Raw genomic sequence first — 13,634 nt, 5'->3', positions numbered from 1 at the left:
CCCCCCCCCCCCCCCCCCCCCCCAAACAGCAGACAGACAGAGTTAGTGACTTTTACCAAGTAAAGAGTCTGGTATTTTCCCCTCAGGAGTAACCCTAACCCGAAAACAGAACTAAAAGGAGCGTAAATACTGGACATAACATTTCTTAAGCAGAGAGAAACACGGAACACATCAAACAATATCATTTACGGCTTGTTGCACTGCCCCAAGTGGCCAAATGAAATAATGTTTTAACAAATCTGTCGGTGTACTTTTTTCATTCAGATATGAACTGTCATTATCATACAGAAACACATTGTTTGTGACATTTGTGCTTTGCCTTGGGCGATGATAGTCCCCCTCCCTTATTATCTCCACATTCCTCCTCTCAGGTAAGCCTGTATCCTGGCAGGATGGCTCAGCTCTGGCTTATTCTAACTGGAAAGATGAGGCCTCTGCCACCGGGAGGAAATCGTTGTCCGACTGTGTCGTCATGATGGCAGGAGAAAAAGGAGTCTGGAATTTTGTTAGCTGCCAGTCAAGCCACAGTCGTGTTGTCTGCAAAACTGATGCAAGTAAGTGTCACAACTGCATTAAAGGAATAGTTTGACATTTTGGGAAATACACTCTCTTGCTGAGAGTTAGATGAGAAGATGGATATCACGCTCATGCTTGTGTGGTAAATGTGTATCTGGAGCCAGCAAAATCAGCAAAGCTCCACCTTTTTTAAAAGTTACGCAACTTAATTGACAGCAGTAGAGGTTTTGCATGTCTAAGCCCAAACAAATATTCTTTACATTACTTAGTTTGTCAGTGTTACGTCCCTTAGTTGGAGCTAGGGGTGACAGGAACCGTGACGTGACACATCAAGAAGTGAAAATGAGTCGAGGAGTTCTGGAAGGTAGTTTTATTGCAACCTGAAGGTCTCAACAAGGAAGTCCCATGTGGGGGAGGAAGGGACAAAGGTGGTGTGCCAAATAAATGAACCCAATAAAACAAAATGAAGCCTCAGCTATCTTCCTCTACTGAAACAAAAACACAAAAGAAAAAACCTGTCTACCTAATCTAAAACAAGAGCCTCCAAAACAACACAGCAGGTGGCACCCACCACTAACCTAATGTTTGTAGACAAAGGAAAACTGCATGTTGAGATGTACAGGGTACCCCAACTTACCTACCTCCTTCCTCCCACCACATACCTTCAGTACATCCCTTATCCATAACACAACTGGCAGGCTTATTACTATCAGGAAGAATGAATGAGAGACCCATCTCCTCCTTCAGGCTCCCTTTTTATTGGAGGATTCGAGGCAGATGATTGGCCACTGGGACAGCCAGGAGCTCAATAAGACATCCTCCACTAGTCTGCTCAGGGAGAGCCCAATCACCAATCAGCACCTGATGGGAAACCAAGTGAGAGAGAGACAGAGAGAGAGACAGAGACAGAGAGAGAGAGAGAGAGAGAAAAACAAAAACAAACAGCCTGCCCTTGCCTGACAAATAACAGTCAGATAGAAGCTGCGTGAACTCAAACATGACGACATCTAGATCAGTGGGAAACACAAAAACCTCTAAAAACTCACTAACTAACTTCACTTTTGTGTCCTCAGAGTCTGCAGGCTCTCCCGTGGCACTGGGTCTCTTCATCATCATCCTCCTCGCTCTCCTTTCAGTCATCGGCTTTATCATCTATAAGAAGAAAAGAGCCCACTTCTCTTCTACGGTCCGCTACAAGAGGACCTTTGATGAGTCAGACACCACCAGTATTATAACAGATGCTGACTAAGATTGCTTAAGTAATCAGCCTCAGGGAGTATTGATGTGCCTGCCTTGTGTGCATTTTAGGGCTTTTAAGCAAGAGTAGATGAGGCCTTCCCCCTATTTTTTTTTTTTTTTTTTTTTTTTTTTTTTTTTTTTTAGATTTTGAGTTGATTTACATAAATATGCAAACTAATGACAAAATCTGTCTTACACTCCCATTCAGCCTTAAAAGGTTAAATTGCACTGATGTATGAGTGACTCCAAACCATCACAAACAAAATGTGCAGTTATTTATTCATACTATATATACCATTTATACAATCTATTCCAAATTCATTTTTCAGCCTCAGATGGTTTGATTCCCGTCCACCGTGGTGAACAGAAATCAATACATTCATAGAGTTTTATCGGACAGTTCACTTGAAAATACAGTAAAACTAAAAAGGAAGACCTCGAAGTCTTGTGTAAACATTTACTCATGTAAATGTATTCTGTAATGACAGATTGCACTCTTTAAAGAAAATAATTTAGTATTTTTGGATGGACTGTGCCTTTAAATTAGCAGAAAAATTTTTCGTGGATGAACAGCTCACTGATTGTGCCTCTTAACATCTTTACATAATTTGAGTTTTTAAGCCACTGAAGAGGCTTATTTTAATTCAGTTGACTTATTAATACCTGCGATGTGTTTTAGTTGTCAGTATACATAAACGATGACAGTTGAAACCGTTATTTCTGCCGATTAGCTTTAAAAGTACAGTATGTCACAGAGTCTTAGCCTCAAAATGAATCCGACACCTGTTTGTATACGTTCTCTGCTTTTTTAGGTTTGACTTAACTATGCACTTAACTACTGATCAAGAACGCACTTTAATATGTCATGGAGCTACAGTTCCCAATATGTTTAAGCACAATGAAGTTTGAGAAGTTTTTAAAAAATATGTTTGAATTGCACTGGTGTTTGTTGTAAAGGCTTTGTAAATATGTGATTTTTGTTTTATAACAACAATGAACCAAAGACGCTCTGACTTGTTTGAATGTCAAAAGCCTGAGCCTTCCTTTCAGTCAATGGAAATACCCCAATATGGCTTTTTAACCCATTCATACCAAGATGTAAACCAAATGTTAAAGGTGTTTTTTTTTTTGTTTTTTTTTTAACTTTCCCACCACTCCTAAACACGTGTATCAGCTCAAATCAGGTACAGTAGCCTTCAAATAAAATTAGCTGTCTTCACAAACTAGTCTTTTCAATCTTTTTTTTTTTTTCTTATTTTTTTAATTTATTTATTTGAAGTCTTTTTCAATCTTGTTGACATTTCTTACCCTTGCTGAGTAGATCTGTATGATATTATATATAAAAACAGATGCAAATTCTGCCTTAGGATGGATTTTTCTCTTCTGCCTTTAGATTATTCTTATTGAAGTTTGTAGCCTGACAATCACACTGAACTCAGGTCTGGAACCAGGTTACATTAGAATTGCTTCTATATTCGGAGGCAGCATCTTACAAGTGCTGCATGTTTTGACTCCTGTGTATTAATTCATTTCTAACACAGAGAATGAAGCACAGACAAGTCAAATCTAATGTTATTCCAACAAGAAGCACCTCTGTATGAACTCTGTTGTGCCTGCAACATCAACAGATAATAGTAAAAATCAATATAATAGTAAATAAGACTTGAAAGAAAAAGCAGTCTGCATTCAATCTTTATTCCCAAAATTAAGAGCATGAAACTAGATTTGTACATACATAAAGCATTTCAAACACTGAAACATAGATGAAGAAAATTTGTTGATGGGTAAGTCCTATTTTTTTTTTTTTTCCTTTTTAATTCGGTGTGAAAAGTCAGGGGAAAACAGACAACAAAAGTAAATAATCGCCACTCTTTCTGTTCTCTCCCAAAAGCATCCGTCTTACCATCAGAACGTAAGTACAAATCCACACTCATCTCTGTGTTCCTTCTATTCTATTCCTTCCTTACTTCAACATTAAAGCACTTGTGGTATAACAGTTAAAAAGACTTGCATTTTTATTTAATTATAAGTGAATAAAGTGCACTCATAGAAACAGAAATACAGTGGTGTCAGACAGAATGTTTTACTCACTAGTTCAATTCAAGTTTGCATATTTGCAAAAGCCACCTGCAACAAAGGCAAGACATGTTCTGTGCACTTGGCATTTCTCACTTGCATTTCAGATGACCGTGACGATGTCAAAGCATATGTGAAAACGGGGTGAGCTACCATATGGTATGGTGTAGCCCTGCAACTGCAGGTAATCTGACCCACTTTTTTGACCCTCATTCCACCACATTCACATAATTAGTACTCCTCTTCAAGATCGTCATCCAGGTCAGAAAACTCAATCGACGGTCTGTTGTCTCGCACCTCCTCATCACTTTCTCCATGGGGGCCTGCAATCCAGAGACACCAAGTCAAATTCTGTAGCCAAGTAATAAATATAACAATGAAAATCCACAATCTACAGAACACTGTAATGCACTGAAAGGCTGGTAGCTTTAAACATGGCAATTACAGATGAAAGCTCGCTGGTAGCAAATCAGGACTGCCTTTCAACAAATACAACACCATAGGAGAAAAGGACCGAGCGACATACTTTCAAGATTGTCCATGTGTTCATGAAGGATTCTCACCAGGTTGAATAACTGGGTGAGAGAGGGAAGCGTTATCTCTTTTCAAGATGTCTACTACAATTCAATACGTCAACATTTTTAAAGTGTAAAAAAGCGTAAATTAGTATTGACTTGAACATCTGTGGTGCTATGTGGAAACATGAATATATACTGACTAGAAAAAGCAGGAACCCCTGTATGCTGCGATGTAATCTGAGAAACACTAATTTACTATGATCTGCCATGGTGCTGAATTAGCACTACGGGCAGATCTAGAAGTGTGGTTGTGTATGTATGCATTTATGTGTGTGTTCTGTTGTGTGTTCTCACCCCAGCTGCATCGACGGCTCCCAGGACATCAGAGAACCTCTGCTCGCAGAAATGCAGCAGCACCACCAGATAGAGACCGCTGCTGATGAACTCATCATATTCTGACTGCAGAGCAGAGAAAAAGCCCTCTTAGCACTGCCCAGTTCAAGAAACTCAAACATAAATTGCCTTGGTAAGGTCTTTGTAACTCCACTGGAGGGGTGAACAGCTTCTTTTAAAAAGACTTTTCCTCATTTGGTTTTCTGATTCAAAATGTCCTGTAGATGTTCATTTGGGTTGAGATCTGGTGACAGCGAAACACCATAGCATACGACTCACATCATTTTCATACTCAAACCTCTCAGTGTTTCACTCACTTACTCTGACTTTTCCTTTAATTTTCATCCATCTGTATATATGCAACTAACATGGTTTTAATCCATCAAAATTACACATCATACAATTCCTCTCGAGTATACCACACTTTATAGTTCAGTTAGTTGTGTTCTTTATGAAAATCCCCATATGTAAAATGAATCAGCCTAAGGAAATGTGAGTTCATTCATTTTTTGTTTTAATTATGTATATTCTGAGCTCGGTTCATTTCTACTCTCAGACCAAGGAAAGTGAAATGACTCACTTGCACATGTGTCTTGTACAGCTCCCTAATGTCAAAGTTGTCTATGTTTAAGCGCAGTTTCTCCTTGCAGAGTTCACATGTTGTGATGGCCTCAAGGTTTGTGCCTGAGAGAAAAAAACAAAAAAACATTACGGAAAAGGAAAAAGTCATTGACTTTGTTGACAAAATATAGTGCTGTTGGGCGCCGCAGCCATATCAGAGGTCTGTATTTACCTGAGCCGATTTTGGAGCGAAGCCACCTCTTGATGCATTCCTGGTGGACGTATTGGAGGCTGCCTGTACAGCGGCAAGGCTGAATCAAGGGGTTTGATGCTGATTCCTCCCGCATCTGGCAGATACGGCACAGGTCGCCTTCTTCCTCGTCAGAATCCTCCAGAAGCAGTCTGCAGCAAGATAAGAAGATATTTAGTTCTACTGTTGCTTAAGTACCTTTTTTCCCCTCATGTTTCTTATATATATATATATATATATATATATAAAAACACCTTAAATTTAAGAATTTATTATAACCTAATAACTGCATATAAAAATCTTAAAAAAAGAAATACAAAAAAACTACATTGAGGGAATTATAGAAAATACAGAGCTTCCTGCCTCAGTGAAAGAAAAAACAATATTAATATCAGTTTCATCTTTGTGCATTCAGTACTAATATACTATCAGTCCAGGATGTGTTTTGTCTTAATTACTGATTTTCAGTCAAACCCAAGAGGCACTGCTAGAGAATTTATGTAATGTAAAATAATATTGGACAAATTATACCGCCATGGATTATAAAGAGACAGTTATTCATTATTTTATCGTCGGCTCAGATCATTCTACAATATGTGCATTTGTATTTAAAAAAGGTGCACCCTGATAAAAAATGATATTTGTTAGAATCCAAAGTGAGCAAAATTGCAAAAGCTATTTTGACTATGTCTCTTGAAAACACAAACTGTATAATGTCCCAGGTGTATTTCTAAATGAGCAGTTAGTGTCATATAGTTAACTGGCCTGGAACAGGCCCAGGATCTATTGTTTTCTATTAAATGTTGAATACACAAGATACAACATGTAAATGAGACTGTTTTAGGTTTTGGAAGGCGCCTCTAACTGAGCAAGGCTAAGCTAGCTTAAATACATCACACAGACTACGTATCACTATACAAGAAAATACAAAATAAACTGATATTCATACTGTCCTGTCATAACTCCTGTACTGCAAAAGCAATTAAACACATTTCCTAATTTCCTTATATATTACTAAATATTTACTAGTTTTCTAAAAAGGTCAAGAGGTAATAAATGCAAATTGTGTGGTAGATAAAAATCCATTACCTCTCCTTGATCTTGCGCAGCTTTTCTTGATCCCTACCGGAGATGGGCTTTTCCCTCTGGCTGTCCAGCTGGCTCTCAACACCACTCAATGGACCCCTAGTAACTGAAATGTTTTCATATAGTGCCATTCTGTTGCGTGGCGAAAATTCAACTGAGGCATCTTCAAGTTCAGGTAATGTTTCATTCTCCAGTCTGCAGGGATGACCTGCTCCAAAGGCCTCTAAACCAACTGCTCCTTCCTCTTCTTCATTCTCCTCATCCTCATCTTCATCCTCGTCCTCATCCTCCTCATCCTCATCCTCATCCTCATCATCTTCCTGTGATGCTTTATGCTCAAGGTTGTCCCACCTTCTCAGTAAATGCTGTGGATGGCTGAAGCCTTCTTCTAAGCCTGCGGCTGAGTGTGCACTCTCATTGTCCCTCGCATGTCTTCTGAGGCGAGCGAGTAGTGGAGGGCAGCGGCCTCGGAGAGAGGAGGAAAGCCAGGAGGAGCTGCCGCCTGCTCCACTGCTGCTGGTGTTGTTACTACTACCAACACCAGGCTCTCTCCATGATGCCATTCTGGACCTAGCCAGGCCGCTACGATAACCATCACTGTTGTTTTCCTGGATAGGGGCGAGGTCTGCTCTACGATTCCTGAGGCTACCCAAGGTCGTCTCTGACCCTCCAGCGTCAGGGTCCAGACTAGACATCCTGGCTCCCTCATCACTGTCCACAGACTCTCCACCAGTTGACGGACTGTCATCATCAAGCGAGCGAACACTGGAAGAGCCACTAGAAGAGTCTTGGCTGGAGCGCCGCGAAAATAGACGGGACAAAAGCCTTCGCGTGGAGCTACGGCCCTCTGGCTCACCGCCTTCGGGGGCCGGCCTTGGAGGGAGTGTCGCCTGTGGTCTGGCCTGGGGAGTGGGGTACCAGGGGGTGTAAGAGGAGTAAGAGGAGGAGATATCTGAGGGAGATTCAGGGTTTCCTGTTTGTTCCTGAGATGAGTGGAGGGTGGAGGAGCCGTAACGGGTTGTGGTTCTGCTGCTGAAGTCGCGCACCAGAGGAGAAGACCGGTGAGAGGTGGAGGATGAGAGGTGGCGATTTAGGGAGCTTTCTCTGGCAGCGGAGGAGGAAGAGGAGGATGAGTAAGCAGACTCTTTAGGCCGAGCTCCCTGTGCATATGTGGAGGTCACCCTGTCTGTCTGATCTGAAATGAGGGGAGAGAAGAGACTGTAACAATGCATTTAGACAGGTTGCGTACTACTACTACTACTACTACTACTACTACTACTACTACTACTACTACTACTACTACTACTACTACTACTACATGTGTGTCTACATCACAAAATATTCATACATAAGGAGGAAGCCACTCCAGGCGTCCTGATTCTTCCATTTCCCAAACTTGAAAGACCGGGCTCGTTCTTTGTCTCCTGCTCTCTCCTGGAGAACAACGGCTTTGAGGAGGAGGACGATGACCGTGAGAGAAAACGGCATGAGCTCCATGATGAATCAAACGTGTCATTTTGTTTTTCACTTATACCTGTTAAAAAAAAAAAAAAAATTAAGATCAGAAAAACTATTTTGACATTTGCTGGGTTCATTTTCCAAATCAGATTACCGGTAATAAAAATATTCATCTGATTAATATCAGAATTGAACTTATTTTCATCAAACTTAATATGAATACCAACTAGCCCATGTGCTTTAGCTTTCACTACTACCCATTCCCAAGTTATAGCACATTTAGTATCTAGAAATGTTTGTAAGTTCTACTTAGCTTAGCCTAGCTGTAACATGTACTTACTGAGCAGAGATTTATGTATCACTAAATTCAAGCCGGTTGCACCACACAAACTAGTTCTTACAGAGATTAGCTGTTGTTTAATGTTTACACCCTAGTTAATTGCCAGGTGTAACTGCTGTGTATCTAACTGAACCAACTGATAAAGCTAACATTAGCTTGCTAACATAAAAAATACTAAATAATATTAGTACAACCACAGCACCAGTTTTCCTTGTGACCTCCACACATCTGGTATTGCGTACCTCTGCCACTGCTGAGCCCACTGCTGGAATAGGTGGATCCTGTAACTGAGGTGCTGGGCGTCCTTGAGTACAGTCCTCTGTTGCTGTATGACAGTTTGGCCCTTTTAGAATCACCATCATCACTGGCGTTCAACAAACCTGAGCGCATCCCCAACCTCCCCTCAGAATCAGTCTGCGAAAAAGAAGGCAGACATAAAAAAAACAAATATATAAAAATGTTTTAATGGCACTGATATTCCTCTAACCTCTATCATATATTGTTTTCTGTTTTATTTGATCAGACTGTATTTTGCCTGCTACAAACAAATGACAGAGCACAGCTTCAGTACCAGTTTGCTCCTGCTGCTCAGAGAGGATTCAACCCACGGGCGATCATAAGATCTGCTGGAGGACGTCAGAGAAGTGGGTAACTTCCAGCTGGTGGAGCGACTGTCAGAGCTGCTGTAGTCTCTGGATGAGCTCAGGAGGCGAGAATTCTTGAAAAGGAGAGAAGGTAAAACATGTAGCATTAGTTAGTACTTGTCTGACCAAATGCATATTACAAAAAAAAAAAGAAATACTGTTCAAGTTATTTTTCTCATCTTTTAGTGATGGGAGAATCACACAGGCACTAGTGGCGCTATGGAGCAATGTTTTGATAAGTGATTCCCCACTTTGTGTGAATCTCATCCTCAGCTAACACAGGCACAAGCACGTGGGTGATGTGATACATGTTCCTGCCAACAGTTTCACGCTGTCTTTGGTGGTTGCAGACAAAACAAGATGCAACCTTGGGAAATTATAACAGACATTCATTTACTGTCATTTTGTAGACATGATTGATTATGATTAATTGATTGATCAAATAAATAATTGGTAGAGTTGATGTCAATATAGATATAAACAATAGGTTTTAAAAGGTTGGTGTGATTTCTCTCATCTCACTATTTTAATTGGATAGATTAATATATATCCACAATAAATAAAACCATGGAAGGTGAGTGGATTGTTTGGTCTTTGCACCTAGCTTGGACTCTTCTGGAAAGACCAGGAACAACCATGCAGATCCCAGGCAAACAGTAACAGTATCTTTTGAGTCAGGCCTTGACGAGCAGCAGGACTGAAATACACACATGGTGTGCCAAGGAATCTAGGCTGCCCTAAAAAAAGACCTTCAAAGTGTCTGCTGTTGCACCACTGATACACATAGTTAGCTACTGTACCATGGTCCTAAGGGAACCTGTCAGGAAAAAAAGCTTACTTGAATGCCCTCTCAGGAATACAGTAGAAAGGCACATGACTAAAGTCCCAAGTGGAATAGATACACAGAAACAGTAGGATAACATAGTTCCTGTTCCTGACCGTTTAATCCAACTTAAAGTAACTAAAAATATTCCCCAACATCATCACTGTAAAAGGCCTTTGTATATTTGGGCTGAATAAGATGAAGCTGTTTATCTATAATGACAGCTAAAAATTTAACACATATCAAAAAAACTAAAGTGAACATAAGGTGAAACTAGAAGCATTTGCGGTCATTTTGAATTATATATGCTGTAGGTAAATTCATAACAAGGGTTTCACACTTTGTATAAAATGGCAATGCTATGTATCAATCCTAGTCTTTAGGCATTTCTGTGCAACAAGCCTGCAGGCTGTGCCATCAGCCTACCTGTTGCTCCAGGTCTGTTTTGTAAGCTGATGATGCCCTTGGGAAGCGGTCATTATTCAGCACCGTCTCTCGGCTGTATAACCTACTGGAGCCCAGAGATGAGGAGGAGACTGTTGGACTGGATGTGTAGGACGACCTTGAGCCGGACAGACAAAAGGGAAGTCTCCGAGACCTGGAGTCCATCATGGATTTCCTTGAACCTTGTGAGATGAAACCCAAAGATATAACTGCAGAACAAAATGTAACATTATCTGAGATTGCAGCCTAATGTAACATATTGCAGAGGCGTGATATCAGGAAGTTTACTTGCTTCTAAATGCAGCCGTTATTTCACATCTAGTGACAAGCCAGGGCAGGTCTAGCAGCACAGACTTTTAAAAAGGGCCTGCAACCTCTCATTCTGTTAAATAACAAGGCTTGGTGCTCTGGTGCGCTAGCACTTCTGATTTGTTGTTGGAGCACACGTGACAGTGTCTGTAAACACTAAAACCTGCTCCATGCTGCTTCCTGGTCTTGGTATCAAAGTCACAGTGCCTATCTTTGGGACCATGAACTCTGTCACATGAACATGACACTACCAAAGAGCAAACAGCAGCACTGTGTGCTGAGCATTTAAGCAAGCTAGATGCTTTTTTACCAGTTATAAGATACAAAGATAATTTATTATTAAGCTACATTACTAAATCTAACACACATTCTCAGATTTTAAGTAACCTCAAGTGCTAGTTGATGTATCAGCTGAAAGTCAAACATACCAGAGGACCTGAAAAGGAGAGTTGAGAGTTTCTGACATAAGGTGATACAGTTTGAGTTACTCCCTGGTAGTGATATGGATCCATGGACATTAGCTACAGCACCTGTGGTCAAAGATAGCTCAGCAAGCCAGCAGCCTGTCAGACTGAAATGAACAGCAGTAAATAAGGCCAGATAACAAAAACCATTTTAACTCTAACACAGCACTCAAACCTTTTAAGCACCCACAACAGAACACAAGAAGTTCAGGGAAACACAACGGGTTTATTATTAAACAACGAACATACAATTCCATGGAACAAAAGTCTTTAGAGGACAATGAAAATACAAGATATGCACTAAATATTTTGCATATCGTGGTTACAGACGTGTTGCTGTGGTTCACTACTAGTATGTGTGTCTATGCAACAATTTGAAGGTGTGGTGACCTTGGATAAATACATCTGGTCTGATATGGTGTAGATGGGGAAAAGGCAGTGAAATCTGTGATTCTTTTTTTTTTTTTTTAAGTAATTAATTAATTAATTAGGCTTTCACAAGTATTAAAATCAATCAGATCAGATCAGATAATGAGATGTCTAACACATTTTAACAATAGTACCGGATTTTTTTTTTTTTTTTTTTACTTTTTACATTTGTCATTTAAGTTTCCCCTCACTGGCGGAAGTTAACTCGTGCGTCGTACACTAACCTGGGCAAATGGCCAAGCATCACCACCCATTAGTAACCATATAGGTAAGTCAGAACCTTAATTCAATTTTTTTTTTAGTCTCAGCAGAGGCAGTTTAGCCTGAAATGAGAAGTCACTTGTTTAAAAAAAATAACTTTGTCTTGTGTTTTCGACGTGAGCCATTATTTTGTTCGTCTTCTGTTAAATGATTGATAATTTGCAATTCATCTTCTCGCAACCAAATTGCAAACAAGGTAAAATGTTAGTCAGCTTATTGACTTGCTGATTATCGAGCGTTAGATAACTTTGATTGTAATAATGAGTGCTAACCTTAACCTAACGTTATTTCCGCGAACGTTTCCTGCTCGAAAACTAACATAACCGTTGTTTTGCCGAGGATACTGGGCAGCGTCTTACATTTCATGTCCAACAGCCACAGAATAACGTGACCTGCTAACGTTAGCTAACAAATAAAAAAAAGGCCGCTTTGCGTGTTTAGGATTTGCAAAGTTAACTGTCATTGAATGTTGACCACCTCCTTGGCCACTGGCTGTTCAGATGCGCTAACGGAATAGTTCGGCTGTTGTTTCCCGACGACTGGGCAGAGCTGGCAACTCAGTTAGCTGTAAGCTAACTAGCTGGTTAGCTTATCATCTGCACGCTGACGTTAAAAAGTCCTGAAAATTCACGTTAATCAGCAGCGCTAAGAAAAACGATGTCTGATTTCCGTTTGAGACAGTTTCAGCAAAAAGTGACAAATTAACGAGACTAAATCCATAACATATTAATGCATTGTCAGCACGTATCCTCACCTTTTATTTGAGTCTTTCTTGCTTTAGCACAACAGGAACTATGGCGGCTGTGGTGACTGCTGTTGACACAGAGGATCAGCTGATTTGCAATGACCCAGTGGGAGTGGTTTACAAGAAGATTGATTTCAGGTGCTTAATTATCCTTAGGCACATGGTTCATCCACGTTTTTTTTTTTTTTTGTTTTTCTTTTTTTGAGTAAATTTTGAGCCCGAGAATAATAGACACATTTATGAAAAAATCACTCCGACTTTATCTCTGTCACCACAAAAATTTCCAGTCAAAGTCAAACAGCGTCTCCATGTGGCTCAAACAAGAGATCCAATCATATTTTATTTTAAGGAGAGTAATTCCATCACCACTGTATATGAGTTATGCCAGTACAAGCCCACAGATCGTGGCCCCTTCAATACAATTAAGATCTGGAATAACGTGACTATAACTATCTTCACAAATGATCAATGGAAGTCTGCTACCTTCCTAAAATAATGTCACATATACAGTGTAGGTGCAAAAGGCAAGGATCTTTCTAAAATAATGCCATGGATTTTTTTTATTTATCAATTAACGTCACACAATGCAGTAAAATGAAAAAAACGTATATCTTCTCTGTGTTTATGCTGCCTATGTGTCTTCCCTCTCTTCATGTAATCCCAGACAGACTCCATGATGTCGAGATCAAGGCTCTGTTGGGGCCATACCATCTGTTGCAGGACTCCTTGTTCTTCTTTTCACTGAAGAGTTGAGTCCAGGTATGAAACTTCAGTGATTTGCAACATCTGTGAACTGAGGTATGTAAAAAGTCACAACAAGCCAGCATTATTAACAGCATTAGAGATGTGTATTTCATGTTGAAAGTGCTGTATGTGCCATGGTTTGTAGCGTCATTAGATTTTGTCAGAGTTTGAGATACTAGCAAAGGCTGCACCTGAAGCAGCCCAAAACATCAGCCAGGGAATCCAGGTGGAAATAAAATATGCCATTTGGGATTTAAAGTCATTGTGTAGTTGACTGTCTGTAACTATCTGACCTTGTGTACTATATAAGGATGCAGTGTCGTCGCCCCCCCCC

The 13,634-nt window shown here is 40.2% G+C and overlaps 2 protein-coding genes across 3 annotated transcripts in view; one reads left to right on the top strand and one right to left on the bottom strand.

The window, feature by feature from the left end:
• Positions 1-2,978, top strand: part of ly75 (lymphocyte antigen 75) — a 25,794-nt gene extending 22,816 nt beyond the window's left edge. The window contains exons 34-35 of the mRNA XM_023402831.2: positions 372-554; positions 1,590-2,978. Of these exons, the coding sequence (XP_023258599.1) occupies positions 372-554; positions 1,590-1,765 (359 nt within the window). The 3' untranslated portion in view covers positions 1,766-2,978. The remainder of the gene's footprint in view (positions 1-371; positions 555-1,589) is intronic.
• An 836-nt stretch (positions 2,979-3,814) lies between these two features.
• marchf7 (membrane-associated ring finger (C3HC4) 7) lies at positions 3,815-12,647 on the bottom strand. 2 transcript variants are annotated; one of them, XM_023402834.2, is made up of 11 exons: positions 12,566-12,647; positions 10,331-10,530; positions 9,009-9,155; positions 8,680-8,851; positions 7,988-8,173; positions 6,643-7,834; positions 5,536-5,705; positions 5,323-5,426; positions 4,704-4,808; positions 4,358-4,406; positions 3,815-4,154 (listed from the first exon to the last, which is right to left on the bottom strand). In XM_023402834.2, the coding sequence occupies exons 2-11, from the start codon at positions 10,514-10,516 to the stop codon at positions 4,063-4,065; spliced, it is 2,403 nt and encodes an 800-aa protein (XP_023258602.1). In that variant the 5' UTR covers positions 10,517-10,530; positions 12,566-12,647; the 3' UTR covers positions 3,815-4,062. The 2 variants fall into 2 exon arrangements, with proteins under 2 accessions (XP_023258602.1, XP_023258606.1); XM_023402838.2 differs by lacking the exon at positions 4,358-4,406.
• Between the last annotated feature and the right edge of the window lie 987 nt (positions 12,648-13,634).

Source organism: Seriola lalandi, unplaced genomic scaffold (genome assembly GCF_002814215.2).
Source record: "Seriola lalandi dorsalis isolate HSWRI2012SDOR001 ecotype SW California unplaced genomic scaffold, Sedor1 jcf7180002054040, whole genome shotgun sequence".
Lineage (NCBI taxonomy): Eukaryota > Metazoa > Chordata > Actinopteri > Carangiformes > Carangidae > Seriola > Seriola lalandi.
The sequence above is the reverse complement of the archived record's forward strand: the minus strand, read 5'-3'. Positions and strand labels throughout refer to the sequence as shown.